General features: G+C 39.6%; 1 protein-coding gene across 4 annotated transcripts in view; it reads left to right on the top strand.

The window, feature by feature from the left end:
• The window catches only part of Rad51b (RAD51 paralog B), a 517654-nt gene that overhangs the window by 452974 nt on the left and 52555 nt on the right, over positions 1-12125 (top strand). For all 4 annotated transcript variants that reach the window (XM_048362612.1, XM_048362611.1, XM_048362610.1 and 1 more), the window contains one exon: positions 6767-6870. In XM_048362612.1, the coding sequence (XP_048218569.1) occupies positions 6767-6870 (104 nt within the window). The remainder of the gene's footprint in view (positions 1-6766; positions 6871-12125) is intronic.

The raw sequence follows: 12125 nt of genomic DNA on the forward strand, positions 1-12125 counted from the left end.
TCATCCATCGACCCCTTCAGGAGCATTTGGCTGAAGATGGCATCCAGCCTGACCTTTTGCAAATAGAATAAGCATCCTCACCTCGATTCTGGACAGTTGCTTCATGGCCTCCCTAGAGGTCAATACATCTTGCCTTTTCCAAAACAACCTCAATCTATTTCTGTTATCTCAACATAATGATTAAAACATCCCCGTTCCAATTTCAAAAGTGTCTTTCTTGTTGGATGATGATATCTTACATGTGTACTCTACCACTCTGGGAAACTTATTTTACCACCAACCAATCCCCCCCACCCCCCACCCCCACACAAGCCAGTGGAGTTGAGTGATTCATGCTGATGCATACCAGCCTTTATCCTAGCGATTAGCTCACCCTGCTTCTTGCTCCACTTTCTGCTGTGGAGGACTAATCCACTCCTAAATCTTGCATTCCAAAGGTGCTGATTGCCCCACCTTTTATTTCTTCTGCTCCATATTTCTTATTTTCTCCAATAACAGGTTTTATGGGAAAACTTGAATCAGTCTAGGTGTATAATGCAAGCAAAAACTGGATAACTTGGGGGGAACACAGAAATGGGGGAAGAAAGGGTGAACAAATGAAGCAGTGATACTCAATAGACACTGTTTAAAATGAACTGTAACTTATTGAGGGTGGTGGAAAGGAAAAACTGGGCAAGGGTAGGGTTGACACTATTAAAAAAGGAATGTACTCAATAACTGACTTACATAACTGTAACCCCTCTGAATATCATCTTTACAATAACAATAAAAAAATAAGCCCTATATAAGATACAACCCCCCCCCCCAAACTGGAGGGCTACATTTGTTCCTTCACTTTTGAAATTTTCTGCTTCCCTAAAGTGAAGCAACCTTATTCTTGCTGCATTCCTCTGTGGGCAAATGGTATTGGGTGAGGCAGTTGCTGCATGATTTTATGCTTTAGATTATTTATTTGTAAATCTGAAAGACTAATAGCCTAAAAGTACTTTGAGAATTTCAGAAGATTATTAACACACACACACACACACACACACACACACACACACACACACACACGATATTTCTTTCCCATCTAAAATGGTAGCACCAATACTGTGGTTACTTACTTAATAGATAGCGTATGGTCCCTGGGCCACTGCAGCTGATGGTTTTTTCCAGTGCTCTATTTATAGAGATAGATCAGAAATATCACTTCCGTTGGAACTTGACCTACAGACCATTGTCAGTTTTAGAGGCCTGAGGAAGTAGCATGCACACCAAATACAGCTAGTTCACAGGTTCAGTTAGTGAACTACGAGCCCCCAAGGAAATGAATTTTACTGGAGAGTGGATGCCTGAGCCTATCCCAGTCTCTTTTATTTGGTACCTCTGCCTTATGGCCTAGTAGGTCACCTTGAATCCTTGTTCTAGAAATAGCTTATTGTAGCCAACTCCCTCAAGCTTTCATAAGATACATTTCATCTCCTCCAACTCTGGTTGCTGAAATTCTTTCTGCATTGAGTAGAATAAAAGTTGATAAACCACTGACAGAGGTAACTTCAACGACTTGGAAATTTAGAGACAAAGCAAATCTACCCCCAAAACACACATGCACATAAACACCTGCACACACACACACACACACACACACAGACACACACACACATACATATGCTGGAAGTAACCAATATTCGGTCACTTTCCTAGTTTAGATATATGACCCAATTAAAAAAAAACATATACTAGGCTCAGCAACTTCCTGAGGCCTGGTTTTAAACAAGAGAAACCAAATATAATCGATAATAATCTTCTAATCCCTACTTTAGCATCCAGACTCCTTTTCCAGCTTCATTCCTGCTTCATGTTTGCTGGGACTTTGCCACTGTCTAATACATGTTTACCCATCATAATATTTCAGTAGGTTGAACAAACTAAGAAAATCCCTAGTCTGAAGAGAACTTTGCTATTGGGAGAAAGGGCCACAAGTTTGTAACTGTCTTCAGGTGTAAATAGGTGCCTCACAGAGCAGCCATCCAAAGAAAGCATGCAACGTACTACATTCTCAAATTGCCCGGGAGAAAAGATGAGGTCTCCAATGAGGCACTTATTTTTTTGTCATACTATAAACTTAGAATTTTTAGTACAGGTGAAAAAAATTTCAAGTCATTTCAAACAACTCACTTTTGTCACAGATGAGGAAACTGAGACTCAGAGAGGTGATATAAGTTAGTCACTACTCAGGCCTACTACACTGTTCTTCATTACACCACTCTCCTTGTCCACTTGGTCTTATCAAAAGCCCACAGCCAAGGCAGAAATAGAACTTGAAGGTAGCCCAGCCTCCTAGCCAGCAGCTGACCACAGGCAATCATGAATCACATTGAAAGTCCCATTGGTAGCATACCACCCCTACCCTAGATTTAGTTCAATCCTGAAAACACATGTATTATTATCCTTTTCCACCCCATCTTTATTTTTTTTTCAATTTCCTCCTTGTCTCAGTAAGTTTCTTTTCATCTAAATTAACAGGAGGTACCAAATATTCGAAATATACGATCCTGCAAGGCCTTGAACATGTCCTCCCCTTCCCCTCTGTTCCTAATCTGGGAGTCACTCCTTTGGTGGGTTTTGTTTGTTTGTTTGGTTGGTTGGTTATTTCATTGGCTGATTGATTGGTTTTATTTTCTTTTGTTGTTGTCTTTTTTTTTTCACTTTTATTTTTTTTACATGAAAAAGTTTATTCTTTTAAAGTTGATCCTTCTGCTACAGAGCAAACACTTTTCTGTTATGCACTAGAGATTCGGTCTGCCCTCCCAGAAATGCCTAGAGGAGGAATCATAAATTGAAATGTTTTCAGAGAAGGCGCTTTCTCATGATAGGCTCCTGAACAGGCCTCTTCTAAATACTGACACCGCTTGGTACCAGAGGCCCATTCCATTTCTGGAAATCAGGGCTACATAACTATCTGGCTTTCCTCCTCCAGTCTGATTTTTCCAGGGCTACACCCATGTATACAGCACAAGGAGATAGCTCCTTTTCACCTAAGAAGTTCATCTTCATGTCTTCCTCCCACTCCAGAGGAGTAGGGAATTGGATCCAAAAGATAGTAGTCATGGAAGACATTCCAGATTTTGAATCCTATTGTTTTAACTACTTCATTACTAAGTTTGACTATCTTGCCTAATGAACAAAATCTTTTAAAAATGGACAAGATGGTGATTAAAGTTCTGTGTTACCATTGTTCCTATGATTTATCTACATCAGTAATCTCCATCTAGAAGTCACCAACTAAAAACCTTTGGCTGCCTGGAGGCAAGAATTATTCTTCACTTTTTACAGATGGGTAAGCAATCACAGAAAGGGAACATGCTTTGACTTATCTAGAAGAAGGTCAGAGAGTGGTAAGTGAATGTTCTTACCATCTTTTTTAGCTTGCCCAGGTGTTTCTGCAGGTTCAATCCTGTGATCATCCCTGATAATGAAAATATTTTCAAACCCCAGTTCTTTTATTAGATTTTTAAAATTTGTATTGGAATCAACCAAACTCCAGACAATGGAGTTATACTGCCTTGGCAGTTGTAAATGTCACAGTTGTAAAAAAAAAAAAGGAGAGAGGAAGAACATACCCCAAATGTAGAACTTCTGCTTAAAATGAGCCTAGAGAAGATTCACCTACTTATTTCCTGACCAATTAGGTCACTGGCCAGGAAATCACCTTTTCTGAAAAATCAGTAAGCAAATTCCTCCAACCTTAAATTTCCCATAAACAGCATTAATGATCATTTGTGACAGCCCTCTTATAAGAATGCTAGAAAGTCAAAAGACATAAGAGATCACTAAGTTTTCTAGTTGACAATAAGATGGCAAAGCTATAGTACCTGGCAGATTCCCCATCTCCCAGCGATAATACCAATGCAATCCATTGTTTGCCTCTGTCTGAGGCTCTAATAAGTGATAAAGCATTCCCAACCAGACTTTAAAACCTCTGACCAGAGAGGGTCAGTAACAGACTACTTTATTTGCGTGGACCAAATCACTGGGCCAATTTCAGTGAGGTTAAATAATGAGCCAAGCCAGGGCATGAGTTGCCTTTCTGGAAACCTCTTACCCTGGGTTATCACTGTACATCAGAACAGAGGAAGCTGGGTGTGGAGCCTGAGTGACATAGAGAGTTCAGATTGGTGATAAGATGCTCATGACATACCTCCTTGTCAGAAATGGGTCTTTGTGCATTCTAGGACCCTCACTCCCCAACCCCCCAACTACCCCCCTCCCAGCAGAATGGAATGATGCTTGACTGAAGACATCCACAAGCTAGGAAAAGGTTCATTGAAGGAGTGATTAATACTTAGGCTAGTTTCAAACCCTGGCTCTGTCACTAACCAGCCATGTGACCTTAAGGGAATGACTTAATCTTTTACAGCCTCAGTCTCTCAGTAGACTTGACTATATTACCCACATCTCAGGTTGTTGTGAGGATCAAAAAACATGGAACTAAGACATGAAACTCAAATAGTATGTAAGCTCTATTTAAAGGGCTACATGGTACCTGGCACATGGTACTTTGCAAAACATTGTCTGTATCATCATTAACTTTGAAGGCCTTGCAGAAGTTACTCTTACATGGGCTTGATATTGGTATAACCTCCTGAAAATACATTCCTTGTTCTCTTAGAGTTTCTACTGGAAGATTTTCTGTGGTCATCTGTACTTATGGCCCTTAGTTGGGACCCAAGTTCATCAGCCCTTAGAAAACAACCAACTACATGAGAACTTTTTAATATGGTTCTCACTGGTGTAGTGACAGAATTCTTTTTAAAGTTATTGGTCCAGATAGGGCTTTGTTCTCTGAAATCATCCTTTAACTTCCTTAATACCTGGGAAACTCCAATTTTATCACACACAAAAAGAAGCTGGGTGCTTATGCAATTAGTAATTCCTAATTATTCACATGTAGCTTTTTCTTGGCAAACTTTAAAGCTTAGCCTCACTTTGTCCTGCCATTTGACAGATAAATGTAAACCTATTAATTTTATCTTAAACAAGATAGAATTAAGAATCTAAATCTGTTGCTGAAACAAGTATATAACATGATCCAAAGTTTGTTGGAAGTAATTATGATTTAGTCATTTAATTGGTATTTATAAGCATCCTGGGTGTCAGACTGTGTGAATTGATTCAGGCATGCTGGCATAAATTGGACGTGGTTTAGGCTCTTTTATAATATATATATATATAAATATAAATATAAAGTATGATTAGAAAAGTATATAAATAAGATACTATACTATAACAAAATAGGATGGAATAAGGTATAATGGGGGATCACATATTTTTGTGATGATAGGAGAAGTTGACACATGGGAAATGGCATTGAAGACCTTGAACTTATGGACAAATGATCCATGATCCTTGCATGATCCTTGAACTTATGGACAAATGGTGCAGGTGAATAGGAGACTTGAACAAGAGTGATTAAATTGGAGCTAAGGCAGAATTGGAGAGAAGTAATAAAGGCCCTTGAATGTCCATCTTAGGAATTTAGAATTCTTTGAAGGTACTTGAAAGCCACTGGAAGTTTTTGAACACGCTGGTTGTACATGGCAGGATAGCTAGCAAGTTTAAATGTGAGCCTAAAGGAAGCTGATCACATAATCAGACAGAGGATGCTCAGGTAATGAGCAGCTGATAGCAGCATGGACACCAGTGAGCAAATAGCCACCCTCCTAGGTAGACAGGTGTCTCAGTCAGAGAATGAGACAAAAGCTCAGAAATCACCTACATGGAAGTGGCATCCTTTTCAAAAGTGAGAAAACACTCCATGGGGCAGCCATTACTACCTTGATGGGATTGAGGTCTATCTGGCTCACTAATGTGTTTGTGTGTTTTTAAATTTTACAAAGGTAAAAATTAAGCCAAGCCAGGAAATGTTTCTTAAAAATATTGATTTGTGGCTTATCTTTAAAAAAAAAATGGTTCACTATGAACTCACTTTGCCACCTGACAACAGCAAGTAGATCTAAATAGAGGCTGGTCCCTTGAGATCCTGAATAAATTTGCCAATTCATCACAGTCCCTGCTACTCCTCATTGCCTCCCTCCCACTCCAAAATCAAAAGCAAGTTGCTGAGTCTATAGAGGCATAAAGTAGATTCATGATTACCTTAGACTTGGGAGGAGGCATGGGTACCAAACTGATGGCCAAGAGGTTGCAAGGTTTCTTTGGGGAATGAAGCAATCTCAACTGGATGGCAAGGATGGTAGGATAATGGTGAATATAGCAAAAAGTCACTGAGCTGTATGGTATAAATGGATATATTGGGTGATGTGTGGATTATCTCACTAAAGCTCTATATTGATATGGAAAATGAAACTAAGATCTTTAAAAAACTAAAAATCTTCTAACAACTCTGTTAAGCTATGGTTTTCATAACTGGCTGTTATTCTGTAAAATGGCATTATACCTTTCTGTCTCTGCATGTGGTTCATTATTAGCAATGATTCCATGCTGCCTTCTGATGCAAACTCTTGTTGTCATGTAACTGTCACTGTTAGCCCAGTGGTAATGACTGCCACTGGGGTTGAAGGAACTCCAGTGCTGGTTTTGTTTTGGTCTCACATTCCCTAATCCTTCTCCTCTTCCTCTGATTAGCTTTTGTGGTGGTGAAGTAAGCTTCTGAGTACTCTCTGAGCAATGAGCAATGAGCAATGACTGGGCACTGTTTCTATCAAATGTCATCACAAGCAAAGGACAGCCATCAACCTGCCTTTGCCCTGTCTCATTTCAGGCACTTCTGGATCCAGCTGTGTGGTAGCTGCCCTGGGAAACACCTGGAGTCATAGTGTGAACACCCGGCTGATTCTTCAGTACCTTGATTCACAGAGAAGACAGGTGAGTACTCTGACAGTGTTCTCAGACTGTGAAGGCACAAAACGAACCTAAAAGTCAGAGCATCTTCTGAAAGTGTTGACCATCTTATCTGCCCAGGGCTAGATTGGCCAGGAGAGCATAAAAAAACAACAACAACCAAAACCAACCAACCAAACAAACAAAAAAAAAACGCTTGCCACAACAGAAGCTATAATGAAGTGGGAGCTTTAGCCACATGCAGGAAGACAATATAAGGATAGATCGTAGAGAGTTAGCATCCTCATTGAGATTTGTAAGTGACTGAGAAGCACACTGATAGGGATTTCAAATTCACCCTAAATGATCATTTTACTTACATAATATCTGTTGAGGACTAGATAATTTGTATATAAGTTCAACAACGATCCTTTTCTTTCTTGGCATGTATGTGCTTTGAAAACCTTAAGCCAGACAGATCCCGCTAAGTGAGTAAATGAGCCCCCAGATTCTGAGCACTTTATATTACTGAGTAAGAGAGAGGTTTAAAGTAAGGAATGATGCCAGAAAGACCTCTGAAAAGATGAACATCCTATTTGGATTTCTACTCTGGCCTTGAGAGAAAATACACACACACACACACACTCACACACACACACTCACACTCAAAAAGAGATTCAGCTCCCCACCCTTTTTAATCTTCTCTGCCCATTCTAGAAAAAGAAACCTCACCATCTGACCACTCTCACAACCAGGGAAATTTCTTTTTCCTAACATCCTCCCTCTGCTTCATCCTGCTGTGACCACTCAATCATGACCTCACCCTGCAAGCAGAAGGAGGAAAGAGTCAATATTCTGATGTTTTGAATAGGGCAGAATTTAGAAACCAGATTTGCCTGCCTTACTAAATAAGCAGCAAATCTAGGTAATTAATAAAGGAAACATGAACTATCACGCAGGTGGTCCTTCCCAGAAAAGGTAGGACAGGGTGATTGTGGGTGTTGTTGCCTTTACCTGCATTAGGTAATTAGCTCTTTTTCAAGGAGGCAGGAATCATCCAAAACAGACAGGATCCATGGCCTGGTCTAGACATAACTTTGTGAATACCTTTGGTTAAAGACTAGAAGATTCTTCTTGGTTTTCTTGGGACTGTGTAAATAACATTCCATCTTGGTGATTGGGTGAGCCCTGTCTGAGAAGATAAAGCAGCCTGTTTTCATCAGGGGAGTGTTCATGGGTTTTCAGGCCCTGGCATGCTCCTTATTCTGGTGATCGCTTTTTCCTGATGATTCAGGTGTGGAGTCCACCTCTTCTTCTCTTGGTGGAACACTTTCAAAAAATTCCTGGAGAACCTAATGGCCTTTGGGGTATACCCTAGGTGGTAAATAGTGTTAAATAGGCTTTGCAGCTATCAGCAATATCACTAAGGAGTGTCAGGCACTCCTATCTAAACTCTGGTAGAGAGAGCAAAATTTCTTGTGAATCAGGATTGACTCATTCACTCATATAGATCCTTAACCTCACTTCTTCAAAACTGATGGTTTATCTCTGTTTTATATTTCAGATGACATACTTACAGTAACACACTGATTTTGTGATGTAGTCTCTTACATATGATACCATCGATTCAATACACCCTGATTCTAGTTTTGCCAACTTCTAGTTGGAGTTTATGAGTACAGTTACAACCACATTTCTCTCTACCTTGTAATAATGTGTCGAATTATTTCTATGTTGTCAATGTCAACAGGAAATGGCTAATAGGACAAATGCTATTATTTTACATCTCTTTGGTGACCAAAGGATTTTGGTGGCTCTTGGCAGAAAAGGTTAAATTCAGGCCACTGGTCATAAGAACCAAGAGCCAAGAATGGATGGATTGGTGACAGTCTATTAGCTCATATCCTATTAGATGGGTCAGTGGTGTTATCTTAATCTACAAAGGACAACTTGTTACTATCGTTACTAATCAATTAGAATCTATTTTAAATGACTTTGAGCCATGTTTTCAAGCAATAATGAACAATCAATGTTTTAATAGTAATACAGGTAAATGTACATATATTTAATTACTCTATAGAAATAAACCAGTTTAGCAGAACCACTTATTAAATTTGTGGCCAGGGTAATATTTGATACAGAAAATATGTCTCTGTCAGATGACCTTGTCTCATCTTAGCAGGAAGCATGCTTAATGATTCACTGAGTCTTTGCTACCATCTTAGTTCACAGCAAAGTATAGAAACCATAGGAAGATAAGCCTTTGGGGCTTTAAGGCTTGACTCCAAGGTAATTGTGCCAAATTATATTTTCTTATAACGTCACTTAGTAGGGAATCAAGCCCAGGTTATTCCAGGTTAGCTATACCTCTATACTCTGAGATATCAGCCAGAGAAGATACCAGGCATAGATTATTGTTCTTGTTTTGGTGTTTGTTTTTTGAGGGTTTTTGTTTGTTTGTGTTTTGTAGGTATTTGCTTCTTGGTTTAGTTTTTTTTTTTTCATGTAGAGGTCACTCCACCAAGGGATCAAGGTTATGGAAAGAGGATTATGTTTTATTCGTTTCTATGACATTGGGCTCTCCACCAGGGCTATTGAATGTGAGGCTTAGTCTGGGATCACAGGACTGCAAGGGGGTCAGGTCAAAAGAAGCAGCTCTTCAAGCTGATTAACCTAAGAGCTGAATGGCATTGTCCGGGAGAAGGAATCCTCCCTGTCTGATTATTTTCTTTACACCCTTGGAAACTTTGTAAAATTATATAACTAAGAAAGAAATCTTCTTATCAAGGCACAAGCCAAGTTAATTCTCTTGTTTATTCTGCTTCAGTGTTTACCCAAAAAAAATCCTCTTAAGGAGCCGGGAAATATTTTCTCTTGGACCAATTTAGCTTCTTTTTTTTTCCCACTTGACTTTTATTTACTCTTTTTTTTTTCCTACTCTGCTTCAATTCTGCCCCACCCTTTCTGCAACATTTTTATTCTTCCCAAAGACATGTTTTCACAGTAGACTTAAAATGGCCCCCACTAGGTTTGTTGTTGGCATTAAGTCATCGCAACAGGTCTGGTCTACTATGTGCATGTCATTAGGATGCCAGAAGAACTAAATATAGTTCCTGCCCTCAAGATGCTTCCAGTTTAGCATAGAAAATGTGTGTGTGTATGTGTGTGTGTGTGTGTGTGTGTGTGTGTGTGTAATCAAAATGTAACTAAGGAGCTAAACTAATCAATATTGATGTACTGTTCCAAGAAAGCATTTGGTTTATTACCTAATGAGTGGTTACAACAGTAACTGCTGGTTACAAAGACAGGTGGAATCATCAGTGCACATGGAGTCTTTCCAGGAGAAGGTGGGGTCTCCTTAAGTACCACATTAAGTCTGGGTAACCCAAGCCCAGCTAAATTGCAGACTCAGCAGCACAGGAGACCAAGACCAAGGACCAGGGCCAAAGACTCCCACCATAGGCAATTAAATCAAAATTTTTGCTAGATATGGGAGAGGTTGGAACAGACATCAGTGTCCAAATGGCTGTCATGTGTGGCCAAGATTGAGAGCCTCTCCTTTAAGTGATAGATGGCATGAAGTTAGTTTGAGAGGGGAAGTGCTGACACCTGTGCACAGCACAGATGAAAAAAACATCCTCTAGAGGTACAGGCTGGGTTTCACCTTATAACTAGAGCAGAGTTCCTGCCCTCATTCAATGAACCTTTATTTAATTTCCTTTTGTCTACTAATTGCCATGTAAGATACCAGAGTCAAAGAACAAGGAAAGATGATCATCGCTAGGTGTCCATAGTTTCCTTGGGGAAACATAAACATATGAACAATATGTGCTGTAAGAATGTAATTAATTAAGAGGAGAGGAAGGTTCTAGAATGATTAAAGAGGCATCACCTAGAGTGGACTGGCTGAGTGACGCCTGTACTTGGGAGGCCCTTACAGTACCAGGTCCCTTGTAATGGTGATTGAAAAAACTGGAGTGCAGATGATTGCACTTGAAGATGATACAAAAACCTAATGGAACATTCAGAATATTCCCCCGTCAAGTTCCTACAAACCACATATGGGATTATATAAATTTCAAAGTGCTCTAAGAAGGAGTAATGAAGTAAATTAATCCTCAGTAAGCCTCGCACCCTCTTCACGAAATAAATATTATGACTCTCTTGTTTCAACAAATTTGAAAGGGGTGACTTTTTGCATAGGAGGTTTATTTACATAAACTTTATAATAATATTTTCATCTTCTACTGTGGAGGCAGAACACTTGAGGGATGAGCTAGGACCTTGTTGACAGCACTGATATGATTACTCATAGTCAGGACCCCCATTTGAATTCCTCAGGCTTTAAACAAAGCCCCCAAGTTGCTTTGTACCTTGGAAATACTCTGGTTCCTTTCTCATGATAGAATTCTCAGTATCTCAGACTCCAACATCATCATCACAGTGAAGGCTTGCATGGCACCCAGACTTACTATGCCCCTGTTCTCTCTGGGTCACAGCTGCACCTGGCATTCATCCCTATTCTTGCACTTTTAAGCCCTGAATTATGAGTTCCTTGAGGTAAGGACAATGCTTGATACACACTCCGTGCAAGTCTTTTAAAAGAGGAACACCTTCTGTTATATATTCATGAATCCAACCTTGAGGAAGAACATATTGCTGATTTCAAATCACTCTTACCCATAGGAGTTGAGCTTTATATAGTTTAATAATTCCTTGGAAGCATTAGTCACTTTCAGTTAAAAAAGATAGTGTCATACATTGGCAATTATAAGCAGATAGCTCCATAAAAGCACTATAAAAATTCAGACTATAAGAATACTTTTTGTTTTTTGAAGAACCAATCTGCTAGGGCCTGTGAGAGGGAGACAGGGAGGCAGGCTCCCCCTAGAATCCTACCAGAGAGTCCCTTGAATTCCTCTGAGCCAGAGACCTAGACATAGATGAAGGCCTAGGAAGGGTTGGGTTCTCCACTAGCTTTTAGGGACAGGATTTGAGGGAAAGGCAGAAGTTTTTATTACCATTATCTACTATCTTAACTTCTCTGTGGTTGGGAACTTATTAGAGGACTGAATTACTGAAGAAAGGATACTGAAGTGTCTTTTCCTATGTAAGCTCTAAAGTAGATTTGAGACAGAAAATAGTCCATGTTCACCCAAAGAGAGACACAAGGATAACGTTTTACATGACATAAGTCAGACTTGTGTATCTCTCTACTCTCAGATTCTTCCAAAGAGAGATCAAATTAGGTTGCCCTAACTCAAACATGCATCCCTCTTTTTTGGTGAAATGGTCTCAGA

Source organism: Perognathus longimembris, chromosome 14, assembly GCF_023159225.1.
Source record: "Perognathus longimembris pacificus isolate PPM17 chromosome 14, ASM2315922v1, whole genome shotgun sequence".
In the NCBI taxonomy this organism is placed as follows: domain Eukaryota; kingdom Metazoa; phylum Chordata; class Mammalia; order Rodentia; family Heteromyidae; genus Perognathus; species Perognathus longimembris.